Source organism: Miscanthus floridulus, chromosome 18 (assembly GCF_019320115.1).
Source record: "Miscanthus floridulus cultivar M001 chromosome 18, ASM1932011v1, whole genome shotgun sequence".
In the NCBI taxonomy this organism is placed as follows: domain Eukaryota; kingdom Viridiplantae; phylum Streptophyta; class Magnoliopsida; order Poales; family Poaceae; genus Miscanthus; species Miscanthus floridulus.
Window position 1 is genome coordinate 91,366,381 of NC_089597.1, and position 22,625 is coordinate 91,389,005.

General features: G+C 45.4%; 2 protein-coding genes and 1 pseudogene across 2 annotated transcripts; all 3 read right to left on the reverse strand.

Moving 5' to 3' along the window:
- Positions 1-2,349: 2,349 nt before the first annotated feature.
- On the reverse strand, positions 2,350-5,508 carry LOC136524175 (uncharacterized; annotated as a pseudogene).
- An 11,158-nt stretch (positions 5,509-16,666) lies between these two features.
- Positions 16,667-17,053, reverse strand: LOC136524176 (vegetative cell wall protein gp1-like). Its single transcript, XM_066517633.1, has one exon. It carries the CDS (start codon positions 17,051-17,053, stop codon positions 16,667-16,669), a length of 387 nt encoding a protein of 128 aa, XP_066373730.1.
- A 2,238-nt stretch (positions 17,054-19,291) lies between these two features.
- LOC136524177 (ethylene-responsive transcription factor RAP2-2-like) lies at positions 19,292-20,905 on the reverse strand. Its single transcript, XM_066517634.1, has 3 exons — positions 20,688-20,905; positions 19,655-19,781; positions 19,292-19,564 (listed from the first exon to the last, which is right to left on the reverse strand). Exons 1-3 carry the CDS (start codon positions 20,903-20,905, stop codon positions 19,292-19,294), a joined length of 618 nt encoding a protein of 205 aa, XP_066373731.1.
- Between the last annotated feature and the right edge of the window lie 1,720 nt (positions 20,906-22,625).

The following is a 22,625-nucleotide window of genomic DNA, read 5'->3' on the forward strand; positions in this document are numbered from 1 at the left end:
CTAGCAACTGCCGCCAAACAATAAAAGGCTGCTAAAAATACATTGTGGACAACCTAGTAGTACAAGTAATAGGATTAGTAGTACAAGTAATAACTGGGAAGCACACAAGATAATGGCATGGAAACTTGCCCTTGCTATTGTGAATTGGTGAACGTCATCCCTTTTTTCCTCTAAAAAAGAGGTCACCTTATTTTTGGGTCATGGAATTCCCATTTGGATGAATTTTACGATGATGTCAGATGAGAAATTAAAATATAAAATCTAATTTTAAAATATTTCCTTATAAAAATATATATATGACGGACGTTGAAGGATGGAAGGAGTAATAACAATAGCTGTAGGCCCTATTCAGTTTGCTAAATCTGGCAAGAATTTGGGAACGAAATATGGTGAAGCTAGACTTGGTTTCTTTGAATTTTTTATGCAGATGGAAAGAATCAGAATTTGATGCTCAATTCATCTTGAATTAGAGGACAACTAGAGCAAGGCCTCCAGTATCGAAAGTTTGGACCTTCTTATTCGAGAACTTGACATCCCAAGCTCCTGGTTGAGGAGCCGGCATGGCAGCCGGGGCGCAACCGGACGAGCCGGCTGCAGTGGACGGGGCGCGGAGGGAGGAACCGGCCGCGGCGGCCGGGGCTCGAATGGAGGGGAGGCTCGCGACGGGAGTGGGGCGGCAAAGGGGTGGGCCACTATGGTCGGGGGGCGTTGGGGGCAGCCGCGACGGGCGTTGGAGGCGGCGCGGGGGTGGGGACATTTTGCTAGGGTTCGGGATTTCCTTTTATACTGTATCTCAATCAGGAAGTGGACCCATGAAAATATAGCGGGACATAGGTGCGCCACTCTCCATTTTTTGCCGCGCGCGTTTTAGTTTTCGCACTACATGCCGGGTAAAAATGGATTCCTGTCGGTTTCTGATGTCCGTCAGGAATCCATAGCCCGTTAGTTTCTGAAACGGATTCCCAAACCGACAGGAATTTCCTTCCTGATTCCCATCCAGATTTAGCAACCGACATGAGTTAGGGGGTGTTTGGTTCCTACAGGAAAATTTTAGTCCCTGTCTCATCGGATATTTGGACACATGCATGAAGTATTAAATATAGATAAAAAAATAACTAATTGCACAGATTGTGGCTAATTTACGAGACGAATTTTTTAAGCCTAATTAGTCCATGATTTGACAATGTGGTGCTACAGTAAATATATGCTAATGGTGGATTAATTAGGCTTAATAAATTCGTCTCGTAAATTAGTCTCAATCTATGTAATTAGTTTTATAATTAACTCATATTTAGTTCTCCTAAATAGCATCCGAACGTCCGATGTGACATGGACTAAAATTTAGTCCATGAAACCAAACACCCCCTTATACTACTTTCCTATCGGTTTCTAGGAAACCGTTAGGAATAACTGTAGCTGACAGGATTGCTCCTGTCTCTAGTAGTGAAAGGGACAGGCAGGTTCGTGAGCTTCTTAAGCGTCTACCAATGGCCACTGCTCCTTTGCCACTAGCCATCACCTCTGACCTTTGTTGTGGATGGACCGCCTGTAGTCGTTGTCACACTACTGGAAACTAACAAGTTCCTGTCGGTAAAAAACCGACAGAAAAAAGCAAAAAACCGACAAGCAAAACCAAAAGTAATTTTTTTGTCGGTATAACAACAGAAAAATTCCGACATAACTAAAGAGACAGGGAAATAACTTTTTCCTGTCGGTTGTGTTATTTTGCTATCGGTTTAATATTTTTCTTTTCGGTGGGCGTCGACAGGAAAATTCTGGGTCGCCGGGTCTAGAATTTTGTTCCTGTCGACAGCTGACGACAGAAAAAATGTGTGTACCGACAGGAAATAAAAATTCCTGTCGATGTTCAACCGACAGAAAAATAACCTCGTACCGACAGGAAATTCGGGTTTTCTGTCGACGGAACCGCGACAGGAGAATTACAGTTTTCCTGTCATCCTCTCCCGACAGTATAATTATAACGTACCGACAGGAAATAATTACAGTGACCAGGCCATAGAAACACCTTATTTATTTATAATTTCATACGATATTCATGATAACAGTATAGGCACAAACATGACATCTAATTCTATAAGGTTTTCAACTAGATCACGCATATATTGCATCAATTTGTCATCATCCACATGCCATACATATAGATTAGATGCCCACGGTTGGCATCAACAGTCACAAATTAAGATGTCCATAGGTCTTGCATCCACAGCTACATAATTAATAATTTCACAAAAGCATCAACTAGTTGATTGTCTTTCCCAAAAACTGGCATCAACTTGTTGGCTGCACCTTTACTATCTAAAGGTTAGAAGTGGCAACTACAAACAGCTTCTACAAACACAAAATGGCATTATCTGTTTGTGTTGACTCCCACCATCGTGCATGGTTTCGGTTCAGTGTTTCCAATGCAGCTCTGTATGTGGCATTGAGATTGTCTTCATCGTGGCCATATGTGGCACTGTCATCATTGGTCGATTCTGAGCCAACATGAGAAGAACCAGTGGCCTATACATATATGAAGAGAAATATTAGTTAGATTGCTACAGGTAGTAGTAGTAATCTTCCATATACTAACAACAACCAGTAGGTAAACACATTCCAGAACAGTGCTACCTATTTTTAGGGAATCAGATCTATGAAAATTAGGCCTTAGTCCTGCACTCTCTCCATGAGTAGATCTGAATGTCTGTGCTTGCTTAGTTGCTTTCCTAGAGTTTTTTGTTGTGCTTCTCCATTTTCAGATATGTGCTCACTTGCTGATTGAAATTGAGCCTAGCTAGTTAGCCTTTCCTGCTGTATCAGTTATGTGCCTAGTTACCATTTTCAGATATGTGCTAGTTAACCTTTCCTGCACTATCAGTTATGTCAGCTTCTTTGTTGGATACCATTCACGACTAGATGCCTACTGCCTGGTTAGCTTTGGCCTTTGGGGCATGTCTGGACACGTGCAAATGGGATAAATAACTAGTTAGCTTGTGAATTGTAAATTGGGAACACTTTCTGCTGAGTATCTTAGTAATTGTTTTATTCAGACAAGTGCAGCTAAAGGAGATGGCTGTATTAAAAAAATTTGTGGTGATTGCATCTGCTTAGAACTGGACATGGAGTATCTCACACATCAAGATTGCATCTGCTGCTCCTTTCTGATAGAATAGAATGTAATGGTAAATACTAAATAGTTATAAATGGATTGTTAAATAAATGGCTGCCTAGTATATTGTAGTTTGCTCAACAAATTATTTGTAGTTGCTTATTAAATAGTTGTCTAAAGTTTGTTCATTAAATTATTTGTAGTTGCAGGATGTCATCCGCTCCATCTAATCCTTCTGGTTCCACTAGCAAACCCATGATCCTAAAGAGGAACTCTAGTGACAGAGTGGGAGTATGGAGTGTTGGTGGATCCAAACAACTTGAATGTGATCAAGTGCAAGTATTGTGGCCTACAGGTGACAGCAGGAATACATAGGCTAAAGCTCCATATTGCTGGGATTCATGGCGAGGTTAATATATTATATCTATTCTCTATCAAGCCATGATTCTATATTCTTGCTGAGAACTTAATGCTTCTTTTTTAAATAATAAATATGCAGGTTAAACCTTGCAAATTATCGACAGAAAAGGATAAAGAAAAGTGCAAGAAAGTTGTAGATGACTCAAAAAAGGCTAAAAAGTCTAGGCTTACTCAACAACAAGAGGTTAGAGATGCTGTGGACCTTGATGGTGCACCGGATGCTGATGAGGACACCCACATAGCAGAGGTAGAAGAGTTTGATGCGGCTGGAGGGAAGACCATTAGGAAAATAGGGCCTATGGATAATTTTACAATGCCTCTTGATCAAGCCTCCATTGCATAAGGCTGCTTATTTTTTTGAATCCATATTACAGCTATAATGATGATTCCATCTTCAAGAATGAGGAAATCATGGATGGATTCTTCACTGTTGTTGAGACCTTTTACCATGGTGACTATGACAAGGAAAACAAAGTGCTCAATGAGGAGCTATGCAAGTTTAGAGAGAAACAAGGTCACTTTGGAAAACCTGTAGCAAAGGCTGGCCGCAAGCAATATGATTTCAACCTAGGTAATTCTGCAGTACATTGATATACGTTGCTGTTTTCACTTGTAGCAACGTGCTTTTCCATGCTAGAATCTGCTGCAACATTTTTTCCATGCTAGAATCTGCATCAACATTTTTCCATGCTAGAATCTACACCTTCTAATTTATTTTAGTGTAATTTAAGTTGATATAAAACCTAGTTGTAAGGACTAATTCTGCAATAATTTGATATACCTTGGTATTTTCACTTGTAGCAACATGGTGGACAAATTATGGAACACAGGTTCCAACTCTGCAAAGAATGGCCATAAGGATTGTTTCTTTAACTTCTAGTGCTTCTGGATGTGAAAGGACTTGGAGCTGTTTTGAATATGTAATCCTCCCGACTCTTTGTGGTTCTATAAACTCTAATTATGTCTATATAACTTGTGATTTTAGACTGTTAACTAAAACTAATTTTGCTTATGCAGAATCATACAAAAAAGGAACAAGCTGACATGTGAGCATCTCAACCAACTTGTATTTGTTCAATACAATAATAGGATGAATGCAAAAAAATGAAGGCTAAGAAGAATCAGAACATGGATCCTCTTTTGGGAACCAAAGCAACTAAAACTCAGGGATGGCTTGTTGAAGGTGGTGATGAAGAGGATGGTGAGCCTGTTTCTGGCTAACATGGAAATTAATTGAAGAAGCTTGTGGGGTTGAGGAATGTGGGAAACTTCATCAAAGTGCAAGGCTGGCCCAAATGAGAGATGTTAGTGATATCAACTGAGTCCCAGTCCATGGGAACTGAACCAATGCAAATATCTACCTTACCATTAGTACTCAATTAATTCAATTTAAGTTCAGACGCAAGAATCAAGATGAGGCCATTTCCTCACTGGTGGACTGCATGTTGCCATTTTGAATACCACATCAAAATTATAGCCATTTTATAGAAAAGATAATAAGTTAGGCTAGTTGTACTCACAATTGCTTGCGCTGCTGCTGCTGCTGCTGCAAGTTGTGAGGATGCCTCTGGAATTTCCTGTCCCAGTCCTAAGTGTCGACAAAGTGCCTATAGTAAAGACATTAAATATTTCAGATTTTGAAAAATGGTTTGCCTATAGAAAAAATCAACACACATACTTACCATTGTCAGATCTATAGCAACTTTGCCTTGCTGCATCGCCCTATCCTTCTCTTTGTGTAGCCTTGCATTTTCTCGTCGTAGTTCTGCATTTTGTTGGGCCAACACTTTCATTGAAACTGGATTTGATTGACTCACATTATTCTCCTTCGCAGCTGCTCTGACATTAGCTGCCCTAACAGCGCCATATCCTATAGCAAAGCACCCATGGGTGGACAAACCACCTGACACGTCGTACAACACCTTTGCATTCAACTCTTACTCATGTTCTGGCCCTTGCCCTTGTTCCACCTCTTCCATATCCTCATGCTCTTCATGCTCCCCATCGTCTTCATGTTCTTCATGCTCCTGTGTAACCTTCTTAACCCCTGCTATATAGTCATCCTACAAGCAATTCCAAGTAATCATGTTGTGATGCGACCAGGGTACTAGCTTAATCTAAAAACAAGAAATTTAATTGTCCTTTAACCATGACAAACAAATAAGCACTTCAAGCATTGCTGACAGTGAGACTGTGGAACAACCAAATATTTAAAAGTGGCATGCTATCATGTTACATGAAGAGACTTCAGTGACATTTCATAACCTAGATCAGGAGAAGCTCAACAGAAATCACTAGTCATGTATCCATTTCAGGCTATCATGGTTGGATTTCAAGAACTAAAATTTTGTAGAAACTAAACGATTAATGTATGTTTTCATAACCAGACTTAGATTTACATACCATGCGTTGTTGTGCTTTGTTGATGCTGATCGGACCACAATTACCACTGTTATCCACATTTTTCATGCCAGATTTCATTGCAGCAAACCCAGGCATTTAAAAATTTCAAGGTCACATGTACCTTGAAATATAGATGAACCATCATCATATCGTGGCATCTTGTTTCTAATAGAAGGTGCACTGGATTTGAAATATAGACTAAGAAAATTTGTAGCCTCTTCAACTAGAAATGCCTCAACAATGGCAGCCTCAACACGTACCATATTTCTTACTTTCTTCTTATTTTTTTGGATAAACCTATGAAATAAGAGAACATATTACAAATAAAAAACTAATGGGCCTTAACTGATATGTAGATTTTTTCAGATTTACCTCTCATATGGATAACTCCAACGGGCTAGAACTGGCCCTCCCAATCGTGCCTCATAAGGCAAATGGATGATCAGATGTTGCATAACATTGAAGAATCCAGGAGGGAATATCTTCTCTAATTTGCAAAGAAGAACCACAACATTCTGTTCTAAAGAGCGAGCAACATCTTTACTAAGTTCTTTGGCACACAATTGTCGATAGAAGTAACTAAGCTCAGCCAAAGAGCGTCATACATTATCAGGTAGAAACCCATGGAACACAACAGGAAGCAATCTTTCAATAAAGATGTGGTAGTCATGACTTTTTAGGCCAAGAATCCTCTTATGTTGCAAGTCCACACCACGCCTAATGTTGGCTCATATGCATCAGGAAACTTCAATTCTTTGAACCATTGGAGAATGATTGGCTTGTCATCTTTGTTAATGCAGAATGGAGCTCTAGGCTTGTCCCACTTCCCATTGTTCTTTTGGACCAGATGGAACGAAGGTCGGTTACAAATCATAGCTAAATCTAGCCTAGCTTTCACATTATCTTTGGTCTTACTACCTATGTCAAAGCATGTGTTCCATATGGCTTCACTCACATTCTTTTCATTGTGCATCACATCAATATTATGTGGAAGAAGTAACTTAGAGAAATATGGAAGCTGCCCAAAGAAAAGTACATGTGTCCAATTGTGCAATTTACCAAAGGTGTTGTCACCTGCAAATCTGGTCATGTTGGCCTAGAGTTCCTCCCCTGTCAACCTCCTAGGTGGCTCTTCCAACACCCTTGTGTTCTTACGAAATGCATTAGCTTGTTTCCTAAACACATGATCCATAGGCAAGAAGCGCCTATGATAGTCAAACCAACAAGCCTTATGACCATTATGGAGTTGGAAACCTAGGCAGCCATATCTACACGGACATGACAATCTACCATGGGTGCTCCATCCAGCGAAGTCTCCATATGCCATGAAGTCATGTACAGACCAAAGGTATGTTGCCTTCATTTTGAAGCTACGTTTTATGGAAGCATCGATTGTGTCAACCCCTTCCCACAGTATTTTAAATTCATCAACTAAGGGCTGCATTAGAATGTTCAAGTTTTTACCAGGATGCTTAGGGCTAGGAACAACAAGGGCAAGAAATATATACTCTAGCCTTAAGAGTGTTCTAGGAGGTAGATTTAATGGCGTCACAAAGACTGGCCAGCATGAGTACGGGGTAGCATCTCTACCAAATGGTGTGAAACCATCAGTTGCTACAGCAAGCTGCACATTTCTTCTATCCCTTGCAAACTCTAGAAAGTCTTCATCAAATTGCTGCCAAGCTTCTCCATCACAAGGGTGCACCATCTTACCAGACGTTGATGGACTAGGTGCCCTCATTAGCTTGGTTGTATCCACATATGCATACAACCTTTGCAGCCTCTCTGTGATGGGTAGGTACCGTAGAACTTTGCATGGAACCTTTGTTCGGCGGCCTTCCTCATACCGGTTGGCACCACAAACATCACATATCTCTTTACTTGCATCATCTTTGTAGAAGAGCATGCAATTGTTATAACAAACATCAATTTTCACATACGGCATGCCAAGACCCTGTAGTAGTTTCCTTGATTGGTAGAAGTCATTAGGTAAATTAGAATCGAGAGGAAGAAGTTCATGTATTATGCCTATTATATCATCATATTCAGCAATTGACATGTTGTGTCATGACTTTATGGCAAGCAAGCGAGCCACATCAGATAACCTAGAGTGTGTGGTCTTCTCATGCACCAACTCACTTGCACTATCAACCATCCTATAAAAATCTGTGGCAAATGGTGTTGGTTGCTCATCTACTATAGGTGGATTGTCCCCAGCTAGATCAATCAACATTTGATCCATTCGATCAACCTCATCAAAACCCTCCCCATTTGCTATGCTATCACCTTCATCATGCCCAATATGAGTCTCCCCATGCTCCGTCCATGTTTCATAGCCTTCCCTAAAACCATGCTTGCACAAGTGCATCTCTATAGTATCCCTTTTGAGGCTGAAATAGTTTCGGCACATGGCACAAGGACACTTGATGGTGTCATTTGTAGCTATCTCCATATTGGAAAATGCATGGTCCAAGAATTGAGTGGTTTGATTAATCCATTCACTAGAGGGCGCTTTACCACGCTGCCAGCCACTATACATCCAAGTGCGGTGTGACATATTAACTAGTTGTATTTGAAAGATTAAAATTAGTAGGCATCATATTGTTTTTATGTTGTAGTGTTTTAGAAAAAACAGGACAAACACACAAAGTAACAAGCAGATCCATAGAGCACCTCAATCAAAGCACACAATATCAAATTTAACCAAGCCCATCACTGTTCTACTGATTTTTTAACACATTAACTAACCAAGTGTGTACCGCAGGGAACATGACATTATTTACAAGTAGGTAATCATCAGTTGGTTGGTCATTTAATTAAAATCTGCTTCACTACGGTTGATTGAATAATTAATAGTACGACTTCAAGAGAACGGCAAAGAATTGAGAATACTAAATCTCCATATGTGTTTATCTGTGCAATTGCTGAAACTCTATGTATACCTCAAACATGTTGCAGATCATATAAATTGTACACTTTACTTATTCAATAGGCCAATTAACTGCAGCAAAACGAGAAAGAAACAATGCTTACCCTTTGAGGTGGAAGTAGCAAAATCTGAGTCGATGTAACAGGCTGCTCCGGCTCCTTCACTGCGGGCTACTTTGGATCCTTTGCAGTGTTTCTCCTCCACCTAGGGCTCCATCACGGGCTCCTCTGACTGCAGATTCGTGGTCACAAACACCTCCAGAGGCAGATCTAGGGATTAGGGTTATGGGTTTTAGTGAGTTGGTCGCGGGATTGAGGATCCCATGAACACAGCAGTAGTAGAGACCGAAGAAGAGGATAATACCTCAAATGTAGCGGTAGGGGTGCGAGCCGCCGCCTTGGGTCAGAACGAGGGCGTTTGGGGCGGACGTCAGCACGAGGCTCGGTAGGATGGGCTACGCGAGGCCTGGCACCCGAGCACCCTGGCGACGCGTGGCCAAGCGGCACGTGTGGGAGAGGGCCGGTGTACGGCGGTGCGAGGAGAGGGGTGGTGTACGGGCGGCGCGTATATGAGAGAGAAGCTGGCAGCGTGGAAGGGAAGACGTGAGCTCGCGAACTGTGGAGCCGCGGCCTCACGGGGTCACAAACCCCCTCACGATGCAGGCATGGGTATATCTCATGGGAGTTTTTTTATTTTTTTATTAGCCTGAGTCACTGGGTCACGTACGAGCGGGCCTTTTTTTCCTTTTGGCGCTAGAGGCTTCCTTTTGGGTTTTCGCTTGGCGCCGGATGTTCGGACTGGCAGCAAATTTTGGCGCGTTGATTTTTTCTCATAATTTTCCTGTGTGTTAGAAAAATACCGACAGAAATAATTTGTACCCGACAGAAAATATATAATTTCCCCTGTGTGTACCAAAATACCGACAGGGTATTTACAATTTTTCTGTCAGTTATAGAAACCGACAGGACATTTACCATTTTTCTGTCGGTTTTATAATTTTCCTGTCGGTTTTCTCTAACCGACAGGATAAAGTTAATTTTTTTGTCGGTTTCATTTCTACCGACAGAGAATTTTGACTGTCCAGTAGTGTCACATTGAGAAACCACTATTGAAAGTTGAAGAACAACTAGAGGGTAGGGCCTCAAGGATACAAAGAATGAACCCTCTTATTAGATGAACTCAATGTCCCCCAACTCTAGAAGGAACGAACAAGGTTCGTGTGGTCCTTATGCTAGTTGCTAGCAACCCCCGACCACACCAACCATTGTCTAGTACTCGTCTAACTCTACAATCATCCACCGTTGGTATTTTTCAACGTCCATCTCCTTTGACCTTCCGCCAATGATCACTATCATGGTGAGAAAAGAACATTTAAAAGTTGGTGGGCAACTAAAGCAGGACCCTCCAAAATCTAAAGGTTTAACCCTCTAATTTTACCATGAGCTCCAGAAGGAACATGTGAGGTTTGTGAGCTCCTTACGCTAGTTGATTTCAACACCCGACCACGCTGATAGTTTGGCACTCATCTATCACTACCTTCGACTACCGCTGGTATTTGCCATCAACAATCGCCTTTGACCTTTATTGTCAATGGACCGCCGATAATTATTTCATGGCGAGAAGTGAGAACCACTTTGAAATATGAAATGGAACCACAAAACACAAAATTCAACATATATATCAACCAATATCACAAGTCACAAATACAAATTAGTATGGAAACATACACCGGTGTATATCTAACATTCCATTTTGGGAGGGCTACCACGGCCATGCAGTATTAGATGGCCTTAAAGTCACCTTCTACCCCAAGTCCGACCACCACCGTCCAACACAAATACCTCCATTGTGGCATGTTAACTCCTTCACAAAACCAAGCTGATTGTTATTGTTGCGCCTCCCTCTCCAAGCATTGCCTTAACTCGAAGGCCCCATACTAGACATAAAGTAGTCGTAGAATGGGAGGAAGAAAGGGACGTGGCTTGCACGGTAATGCTAGACAAGGCCTAGTCTAACTAAGTCTATGATCAGTTTCACTCCTTGTATAAGTAAACTTGTTTGATATCAATTAAAACGGACTATAGGACCAAACTAGATTAACTGGTTATATAATTTGACAGTAAGGAACAAAATGGAAAGGTCAGTATTATAGAATAACATAACATCACAATTAGACAATATGGATATACCGTAGTCAGTTTAGATACCAAATCGACTGTTATACCCTTTTAGGTTTTCCTAAATGAGGGGGTACACAGTTACATCACAACTGGATTCAGGTTCTTTGCCGAGTGCCTAAGGCACTCGGCAAAGGCCCAATTGCACTCGGCAAAGCCTTTGCCGAGTGCGACACTCGGCAAAGAACACACGGCAAAAATTTGATCGGCAAAGCCCTCTTTGCCGAGTGTCTTTTATCGGGCACTCGGCAAAGGCTTTGCCGAGTGCCCCGGGGACACTCGGCAAAGAAAAGCGACCGTCACGGCGCCGGTCCCGTTGACGGTCACTTTGCTGAGTGCCAACCCTGCAGGCACTCGGCAAAGATTTTTTTAAAATTTCTTTGCTGAGTGCCAACCCGGAAGGCACTCGGCAAAGAGCTTTTATTTTTTTTGAAAAAATTATTTGCCGAGTGCCAACCCTACAGGCACTCGGCAAAGTGTTTTTATTTTTTAAAAAAAAATTCTTTGCCGAGTGCCAACCATAGGGCACTCGGCAAACGTTTTTCATGTTTTTTTTTTAAATTTCTTTGCCGAGTGTCAACCCGGAAGGCACTCGGCAAAGATTTTTTATTTTTTTAAAAAAAATCTTTGCCGAGTGCCCTATGGATGGCACTCGGCAAAGTTTTGAATTTTTTCAAAAAAAATTCTTTGCCGAGTGCCCTATGGCCGGCACTCGGCAAAGTTTAAAAAAAATTAAATTTCTTTGCCGAGTGTTATGGTCACAACACTCGGCAAAGCTGGAAAATCTGTTTTCTGGTCACCTATTTTTTCAGCTTTGCCGAGTGCTGTGACCATTGCACTCGGCAAAGTGACCCAAAACGGCAAATTTTATTTTATTTTTACATTCCATCATGACAAATACATTCATACAAACATATATCACATATATATCTCATCCATCACATATATATCTCATCCATCACATATATATCTCATCCATCACATATATATCTCATCCATCCACACATCCATCCACCCATATCACATCCATCACAATATATATCACATATATAGTAATAAGTGCTCAAGTCCATCCAAATAAGTCCACAAGTCCATCAAAGTCCACAAGTGCATCACAAGTCCATCACCAAGTGAACAACAAATGTAAAAAATACAACATGCACTCATCTCGGCCACTGCGACTGTGGTGAAGGCCCAGATGCATCATTCGGAGGTGCATGAGGTGGATTATTCAAACCACCGTCAGATGGAGACTGCACAAAGAAGAAAAGATTGCATGTGAGACAAGATTATTTTGATAGCTAATCTAGGACGATAAAGGCCATACAAGCAAAGCACAAGCGAAAGTAAAAAACTTTGATACTCACAGGAGTAGCTGCAGCTGTAGGACGCGGAGGTGGAGGTGGAACCAATAGCCCAGGTGGCAGAGACAAGCCCATACGTTGCCCAAGCCCTTGTAGGAAATCTGTAATGTCCATCAGCCTCTGCGCCTGGGCCTGCCGCTCGGCCCGCTTGGCCTCCAGCTGGGCCCCCAGCTCCTGACGTTCCTTCATTTCTTGTTCCAGCCGGGCCTGCAATATTTCACTCCAATGTTTCAGTAATGCAAAGCTAATTAAGGTGTATAAAGATCAATATATGATGAGTAAAACAGGAATAACCTCGAGTGCATCGACCCAGTGCTGTGCAGCGGTCGGCCGTGTGCAAATGGCCGGGCTCTCGCTCGTGTTCCGTGCTCGGATCTAGGAGAGAGAGGGAGTAGAGGCCATGTCGATGATGCCGTCGCCAAGCCAGAACCACCCATGCTTCTTGCCTTGCCCCGCCCTCATGACGACCTCTCCATCGAAGTCCTGGGTGCTCGGATCGTGGTCTGACCCATGGAGCGACCTCGTCACCTTAGTGTACTCACTGATGCGGGAGTGGACGCTCGGGTTCGTGTATGCCTCGGGCGGGTCCTCCAGGTTGAAGGAGACGTCGGACGTCGCCTTGCCCTTGTGGGCCATACACCATGCCTAGAAGTCCGAGCAAGCCTGGCCACTATGTGATGCCGACTACGAGAAAGACAGCACGATGATTAGAAATCAGGCATAACTGAGTGTGACAATAGATAAATCAATTCGCATACACATGCTTGTTTGTATCCGGTGAGGTTGCGGCTGCCTTGATCGTGTGCTGGACCATGCATTAGCAAACGATGGTCCCGGGCATCCATGTGCATCTTGAGGTACTCTTCCATGAACCACCTCTCCACCATCATCGCCCAGCACTCGGGATACGCTTGGCACCACCAGGGAATCATCTACACGTCATCAAGTATTGAACATATAAGAAGATCAAATTAAACCAATTTAATCTCAAAATGAATCAATATTGATGTTCTTCATTTACCTCAAGGTACTGCTCCCGGGTCAGCTGCATCTCTCTTGCATCTTTCTTGGTTTTCCTCTCTCTAAGCTTCGACCCGTAGTAGGTTACGATGGCCTGGATGCGCACCTCCTGATGCATGTCGGTGACGAGTTTTTTATAGGCTTTGGTAGTCGCCTGCTCCGCCCTGGCCTCAAATCCATCCTTGCATCTGTAATAAGTCTACATACAAAAGCGATGTATCCATTCATTATTTCAAGAAAAGTCCAATGAATGCGACGTATTGAGCAATGTTGTGCGAGGGAGACTTACCCAAAACTCTGCCTTCACCCGCGCCACCTTGTTGGGGTACTCCGCATCGGAGGCGACGACGTAGTGGTCAAACGAGTAGGCCGGCTCCGTCTTCAATGCGTACATGACAATGCCAGGGAAGTGTTGCCTGCACAGAAGACCCATGATGCTGTTGACTAGCCGTGCGCTATCACCCAACACAACCACCCAGTTCCTGCACAAGTGATTAAGAAAAATTATTAGTTTTTTTTATCATATCATATGAAGTAGTGGTGATAACATATACAGTTACTTACTTTTGTCCTTCGGGGCGAATCACTGGGCGTTGGTGAGGAAGCGGAACCTGTGGGAGGCTCGCGGGACCTCGCAAGTAGACACTCGAAGAGGAGTTGGAGGAAGCAGAACTTGTGTCTGCCGCCTCCCCCCCCCCCTCCTCCTCCTCCTCCGTCTACCGAACTAGCTCCTCGTCTGACTCGTCCACGGGCGCTACCTCCTCCTACGGCTAGCGGTCCTCCTCATGTGGCGTGGGAGGAGACGGCCCCCTCCTACGGCTAGCGGTCCTCCTCCTGTTCGATCCCTCTGCTGCCCCCTCCTGCGGCCGGCGTGGTCTTTGGTAAATCGAGCTCACGGACCTATGATGGTCGCCCGCCATCTTTGTTCAATCACCTGCAATAAAAAAGAAAAACAAGACGTAATTAGAAAAAAACATGCAAAAATGAACAAAACATAATTACAAAAAATATAGTAATACATGTATTAGATATATATGCAAAAATGAACAAAACATAATTACAAAAAACATAGTATTACATGTATTAGAAATAATCTTCATGATTGAGATTAGCTGGATCATAGGTCTCGTCATCACTATCAACATTGTTCAACTATTCAACACTATCTGAAGGAGGAATGTTGTCTTCATTGTCATTGCCTAAATGTAATCGCTCAAGCATTTGTATGTCCTTCAGATTTCACACCTCGTCTCCAACGTCCTCATCATCATCCCTTTCATTGTCTACTTCCATTCCTATCTCTTCGGTTAAGTCTATGTCAAACCTCCCTTGTAGCCCCTCTTCTTGATAGAACTCTCCATCATATGTGTTTGGGTTGAAGTTGTAATCTTCATCATACATGCTCTTGTTCTTTCCTAAATAGGACGCACCCTTTTGGACAAGCATGTATCTGCTCATACGGCATCTTAAGTGCTCGAAGGAGTTTCTGTGACTCGTACATGCTCTTTGGCAGAATGTGGCCCTCCGGAAGCAGGGTGCCAATCACAGCCAACATCTTATCGAAGTCAGGTCGACTCAAGTTTAACTCGGACTTCAACCCCATTAAGCGTCCAATGGCATCCAGTTGAGACACCGTTGACCGATCGTGAAGGGGTTTCTGTGCCGAGTCCATCATGTCGTAGAACGCCTGTGCGGCTACCTCCATCTCCTCCTTCTCACGTCCCTCATCGAACTGTCCTTGGTGAAAGTCATCTAACATGTCTGCTACCTCGGCATCAGCATCAAAAGCGTCCACCCGTGGTCTCACCACCTCCTCCCTCATACGATGGGCTTCACCATGGTGGACCCACCGGATGTAGTCCGGCGTAAATCCATTCTTCACAAGATGTTTACCTATTTCCACCTTGTTTATCCTTCTCCTGTATCCACATTTGCTGCAGGGACACAAAACTAGGCAATGTCCTTTAGCAGCATTGCCAATTGCACTGTTCAAGAAAGCATCGGTCTTGTTCATCCATTCCGTGGTGTAATCACTCTGACTTCTCTAGCCCGTGTACATCCACTGATGGTCATCCATCCTCTAACATATGTATCAGCGAGTAATGTAACCATCAATTGCATCTACATGGTGTTCCTACTGTCTAATAGGTGAGGATAGGTCCTAATCCCACCCGCAGATGCGTAGATGAAGTTAGTTTCCATGCTCTACTCCTATCCGAGACAGAATTTCGGCAGCACCTCCCCGCTGTTCTCTAGATACACGTCCTTCCAAAGAAGAGTGCGTATCCGGAGAACAACAGGGAGGTGATGCCGAAACTCTATCTCGGACCAGAGCAGAACACGGGAACTAACCCATCTACGCATCCGCGGGCTGTCCAAAAAGCGTGGACAATCCAAAATAGATATGGTCATAGATATGCAAAGATCTGCATACCTCCAACCGTATCTCTTTCGAATGGGAGACGCCTAACTGGGTTACGCGATCTACGACTATGATACGAAAAGAGGGGTTATACCTAGGGTGGCGGCGGAGTTAGGCTAACGGGGCCATGGCGGGTCGGTGTAGTGGCGAGACGATGCGGTGCAGGCAGACCGGCACGGTGGCGAGAACTCCGACTCAACTCCGACGGGCTCTTCTCTACAAAAATGGAACAAAATACTATCATTTATAAAAAAAAAATCGGCAGAACCTCCCCTGCACGGTGAGGTTTCCAAAACCTACAAAAAACAACGGCACGATGGCCGACAAGCACATATGTCTAAAGAGAAGCCATGTAGTTTGGATATCAATCCATGCAGAAGAATATATCCAAGTAGTACCACTACTTGTACTACTACTTCCACTATTGCTACTACTACTACCATTGGTTCTACTACTACTACCACTATTGCTACAACTACTACCATTAGTTGTACTACTACTACCACTACTTCTACTACTACTACCACTAATTCTACTACTAATACTACCACTAGTTGTACTACTACAACCACTAGTACAACTAATACTACTACAACTACCACTACCTCGACAACAATAAGAGAGAAGGCATACCAGACGGGCGCCGGGGTAGGGGCGGGCGGCGTCGGGATCGAGCGAAGTCGGGGTCGCCGGAGTCGGGGACGGGGTCGGGCACAGACGGCGTCAGGGCGGGCGGTCCACGGGGCGCGGCCGAGGGTAGGGCGCGGCCGGGGCAGGGCCGGCCGGGGGCAGGGCGCGGCCGGGGCGCAGGGCCGGCCGGGGTCAGGGCGGCGCGGCCGGGGAAAGGGCCGGCCGGGTGCACGGCGCGCGGGCGGACGGGCGCACGGGGCAGACGGTCGCGCGGGCAGCGGGCGGTGCGGCCGGGGGAAAGGGCCGGCCGGGGGCACGGCGCGGCCGGCGGAAGGGCGCGCGGGCAGCGCGGGTGGCCGGCGCATGGACAGCAGGCGGCGCGGCCGGGGGAAGGGGCCGGCCGGGGGTAGGGCGCGCGGGCAGCAGGCAGACGGCCGGGGGAGGGGCCGGCCGTGGGCAAGGGCCGGCCGGAGGCACGGCAACGGGCGACCGGGCGCGCGGCAGCGGGCGGCGCGGCCACGCAGGTGGCGCGGGCGCGCGGGCGTGGGCCAGTGGCTGCGCGGGCGAGCGGGCCGGCATGGGCGCGGCGCGCGGCGCGCGGCGCAGAGGCGAGGGCGGGCAGGCCGTGGGCGCGGGGCTGGCTGGCTCTGACTGCCCGGCCGGCCCAAAATACCTAAGTCGCGTCTTTGTCGAGTGCCGGATCAGGGAGGCACTCGGCAAAGATTTGATTTTTTTTAAAAAAAATCTTTGCCGAGTGCCCTAGATCTTCCACTCGGCAAAGATTTAATTTTTTTTTAAAAAAATTCTTTGCCAAGTGCCTCCCTGATCTGGCACTCGGCAAAGAATTTTTTTTAAAAAAAATACTTTGCCGAGTGCCCCTGTCACGGCACTCGGCAAAGATTTATTTTTTTTTATAACTTCATTGCCGAGTGCTCGTATGGATGCACTCGGCAAAGAGGAAATTTTTTAAAAAAAATTAAAACACTCTTTGCCGAGTGCCTTATGCCTGGCACTCGGCAAAGACATGTAGAGATGTCCTGGTTTGTAAGCATCGTACGTGATAACGTGCACGAAATCTTCTGAAATTTTTATCATAGCATCCACATATGATATCACGACATCTCAACAAGTTTCATGATTTTCGGACTTCATTTGTTTTTTATAGAATTTAAAAACACTTCACACGCAATTTCGCGGACATGTTATGTGAATAAGATGTCCGAAATTTCGGGTCCGTTCCTGGATACGGCCTCTCACAACACTCACTAACATGACTATCAATTTTTGAATCATTAAACTCCATTATTCGTACCACGTGCAGTTCAAATTTCTATTTTTCGGAAAAATTCAACTAAGCGAAATAAAGTAACTAAATATATCAAAAAGCCACAAAAAATCCCCAAATTGTAACTAGGAGTTCCTAGTGCTTTAAAAGGGCTGCACAAAAAAATTGGAGGCCAAAAACAAAAAAAACTTTATCGAGTGCCGGGGCATGTCACTCGGCAAAGGGTGTCTTTGCCGAGTGTCAGGCATAAGGCACTCGGCAAAGAGTGTTTTAAAAAAAAATTTAAAAAAATTCATCTTTACCGAGTGCATCCACAGGGGCACTCGGCAAAGAAATTATAAAAAAAATTAAATCTTTGCCGAGTGCCGTGCCAGAGACACTCGGCAAAGTATTTAAAAAAATTCTTTGCCGAGTGCCAGATCAGGGAGGCACTCGACAAAGAATTTTTTTAAAAAAAATAAATCTTTGCCGAGTGTCAGATCTAGGGCACTTGGCAAAGAAATTTTTTAAAAAAAATCAAATCTTTGCCGAGTGCCTAACAGCAGGCACTCGGCAAAGAAGGCCGTGACCGAACGTCGTTTCGCGGGCAGCCTATGCTGAGTGTAGAGATTTTGCCGAGAGTCTGGCACCCTTGTTTGCCGAGTGTCCAGCACTCGGCAAAGAACTCTTTGCCGAGTGCAATTCTTTGCCGAGTGCAGCACTCGGCAAAGAATGTCTTTGCCGAGTGCCTGATTTTTGACACTCGGCAAAGAATTTTGCACTCGGCAAAATCTCTGTTTCCAGTAGTGCATCCTCTTTGTTTTGAAAGCAATTATAATACCTTGATTAGTAATTACTCTTTCTATCAAACTTACTGTGATGCACACATTAATTATATTGGATTTTGCAATACAAGAATAGTCATTGATTATTACAGTCGACCTTATCCTTGCAGTTGTAGTTCCAAAACGACTATGAAAATGTTTTCACTAAACAATGTTGATCTTGTCTCATGTTGAAGGAAAGATCTCCCAAATTCCCAAAATAATAACCAGCATAAACATAATGAGATGACAAATTAAATACCAATATGATTATCTGTAAATAAAACACATGCATGGTAGTGACGAAACTTGACATCTAGATTCAAGACTACTCCGTTCAGTGGTCCTTCGCACATTATAGAAAGGAGCCAAAGCCAGACGAAGCCGCACCGTATCAAATAGGCCCTTACTTCAACCAACTTATTTTTGTTTTTTGCTCACAGCACAGGGAAACTGAAAGTTACCAACTACTACAGAACAATACATACTGACCCAAGCATACTACTACGGAACAAATACATACTGACTCAGGAGGCATCACAAGTCCAGTTAAATCGATAATACATACACATTGTTTTCGAATTTTTGGAATAGAAAAACATACATAATCGTTACGGATAGTAGACGGTAAATAAGATCACATGTCGAGTACTCGAAGGAGCCGCATGAGATAATCGCAGTCGATTGGCAGCTCCTCGGCAGTCGGCACCTGACGAAACTTCTGCCTCCTTACTGCGCCCCACCCGGGCGGCCGCCCCAAGGAAGATCGACTTGGAGCAGCAGAACCTTGAGTGTGAGCCGAGGCACTGGAGGACGTCCAGCAGACGAGGACGCACCGTCGTCAGTGAAGTTATCCCCGACGACGGCCTGATCAGGCACGCTGGCCTGCGACACCGGCAGCTCGCGGAGCTGGGTAGGGGCCACTACCTGCTGGACGTAGAACGCCTGACGGTGTGTTCCGCCGCCCACCGGCGCCGCAGGCGCCTGAGGCGGTGCCGGCTGCTGGCCGTAGAAAGGCGCACGCATGCGATTGTGCCCCACCAGCGGGAGCACCCCGGCGTGGGCGGCCGGCAAGCCGCCGCCTCCTCACACCGCCGGCGCCTGCGCCGGGGGCTCGGGGAAGTTGGGCTTGACCTTGTTCCCGTGCATGATCCTCACGGCGGCGGCGTACGCGTACGCTGCCTCCTCAGGAGTTGCGTACGACCCGAGCCACACCGGTCTCGAGCGTCACATATGGCGGGGGCACCCCGATGTGTGACTAAGGGGGAGATTGTTGGGGTTTAGTCCCACATCGTGTAGCGATGGTGGGGGAGCACAACATATAAGGTGGGAAAACCCTCACCTATAAGGCTAGTCTTTTGGGTTGAGAAGGCCCAAGACTTTATATGTTGTAGCTCCGGTGGACATGGGACCTGTGGGAGCGCAGGCTCGTGGTAACGAGCCGGGCCGGCTGTAAGCCAGCTCCAAGATCGAGAACTCGGTGGTCACCACCGGTTCCAACATATTGGTATCAAAGCCGGTACCCATGGTCAGAAAAGCTAAACCCGATAAAAAAATCTCGAGCGTCACATATGGCGGGGGCACCCCGATGTGTGACTAAGGGGGAGATTGTTGGGGTTTAGTCCCATATCGTGTAGCGATGGTGGGGGAGCACAATATATAAGGCGGAAGAAGCCCTCACCTATCAGGCTAGTCTTTTGGGTTGAGTAAGGCCCCAAGGTCTTATATGTTGTCAGCTCCAGTGGACCTGTAAGCCAGCTCCAAGATCGTGAACTCGGTGGTCATCACCGGTTCCAACAATTGGTATCAGAGCCGGTACCCATGGTTAGAAAAGCTAAACCCGATAAAAAAATCTCGAGCGTCACATATGGCGGGGGCACCCCGATGTGTGACTAAGGGGGAGATTGTTGGGGTTTAGTCCCACATCGTGTAGCGATGGTGGGGGAGCACAATATATAAGGCGGAAGAAGCCCTCACCTATCAGGCTAGTGGGGGAGCACAATATATAAGGCGGAAGAAGCCCTCACCTATCAGGCTAGTCTTTTGGGTTGAGTAAGGCCCAAGGCCTTATATGTTGTCAGCTCCGGTGGACCTGGGACCTGTGGGAGCGCAGGCTCGTGGTAACGAGCCGGGCCGGCTGCAAGCCAGCTCAAGATCGTGAACTCGGTGGTCACCACCGGTTCCAACAACCGGGCGGAGGCCCGCGGCGTCCATGATCTCGGCGACGTACATGTCACCCCGCCTCATGACGCCGCGGTACCTACGCACCGGCAGCCTGGCCGGACCACGCACCCCTCGCTCGGCCGCCGCCTGCCGTGCGAGCTCGATCACGCCGCCTTGCATCCTCGAACACACTCTCTCCTGTCACTGCCTGCACAGGCCACAGGTGCACTGCCTCTCGCCTCCGCTGTGCCTGCCGGATGTGGATGTGTGGCAAGGGTACACCTGCGGTTTTCATATAGGGCTCACGTTCGCGTTCGCGTCGCGTGTGTGCCGAACGCTGTCACTCACTGCAGGCCGCCCACTGCCGTTTCGGCTGGCCTCGCGTTGCCCCACGCCATACCGATAGCTTGCTGCTTGACTTCGTGCCTTTCCGCGAGCTTTTCTCTCCGTCGGCATGCCGTGCCTCGTTATGCGCGCGGCAGGCGTTCTCGGCCACGACGGTTCCCCGCAAGAATCCAGCCGCGCCCGCGTTGGGCTGCACCTGCCGGCCTCAGCCGTTTGCTATTTTGCATGCACGGTCAGAGATGGTGACGATATCCTCGTCCTCGATCGGTGGAAAAGGCAATGTATTCAGGCCCCCACCAACCACCCTGGTAAAAAAATAAATGAAGTGGTAATTAATATTGTCATGCATGGAAGATGAACAAACATCTTGGTGAGGGTTGATGAAATGGAATGTGTGAGAGGGAGAGTTGTTTGTGAATTTTAGGGTTTTGGAGAAGGAAACATGCATCCCAAGTACGAGGTGTACCTTAATTTCTCGTTGCATCAATGTAGTTATATTATAACACGATCGAGTAACATATGCGGTATGTTAAAACCGGCGTATGATGTCATCCACGACAAAGCAAGTCGTGAGGATGACGCAATGGATGTTCATGTTGTATATGCCCTTCACGCTCTATATATACTTCTAACCGGCTCTGAACAAATGCATCGACGCAACATCTTCCTCTATTCGTCGCCTCGCCTCTCTATCCGTCGCCTCGCCTCTTCCCCCTTCCCTGGGTAAGCCTAGCAAAAAAAATCACCGAAATCCCTTCCTTTGTACGTGCTAGTTCGTCGCTATGTCGTTGCTTAGAAATTCATCGATTTCTATGATCTCCTGTGGGTGGAAGCAGATCTAGGGCTAGAATCTCTACTACCACAAAAGGAGATCTCTAGTACTACCACAACAAACTATGTGAGGTTGAGGATGCTCATATTTCTAGCCTCATGGTTACGGAGAAGTGTCATACCGTCTAAAAGCCACATGAGGTTGAGGATGTTCATGTTTCTAGCCTCGTGGTTATAAAGAAGCAGCGTCATGCCGTCTAAAAGCCACATCAGGTAAGAACTTGTTCGGTTCTTTTTTTATTTGTTTATTATTTTTCTTATATATCTTAGATCTTAGTTGATTGATTGTGGTTTTCCATCGACCAAATATTTTTTTGCGAAATCACAGACCTTGCTAATTTTTTGGTCCATTTTCTTTTTTTAATAGAAAACTGAATAAAGTCTAGCCCTCATTTTGGGGTATATGTTGGGGAGTATATACTGGAAGGTAAAGGGAAAGGCTGTGGTTTTTTATTTCCTATAGGAATTTTTACACTTTCACCGTTTGTGACAAAAGATAGATCTAGCTTTTCCGTCGTTTCTTAGGGATAGGCCTTGTTCAGTACTCCTCTACTTTTTAACTGAATGCATGCATAGAGTCTTCTGATCTAAGGAAATAATCATGGCTCTATTACATCTCTAAGACAAACCGTCTATCGCTTTCTTTCTTTCTTTTTGGAATAAAAACCGTCTATCCCTTTCTTGTCCAGAGTTCTCACGTTTCTCCCTCTCCTGCCATGAAAAG

Coding starts and splice junctions, on each gene's coding strand:
- LOC136524176 (XM_066517633.1), bottom strand. CDS start 17,053: ATGCCGGCCCGCTCGCCCGCGCAGCCACTGGCCCACGCCCGCGCGCCC.
- LOC136524177 (XM_066517634.1), bottom strand. CDS start 20,905: ATGCAAGGCGGCGTGATCGAGCTCGCACGGCAGGCGGCGGCCGAGCGA. Junction 19,782..20,687: donor GCTTGCAGCCGGCCCGGCTC/GTTACCACGAGC, acceptor GTGACGCTCGAG/ACCGGTGTGGCTCGGGTCGT. Junction 19,565..19,654: donor CCCCGGCGCAGGCGCCGGCG/GTGTGAGGAGGC, acceptor TTCTACGGCCAG/CAGCCGGCACCGCCTCAGGC.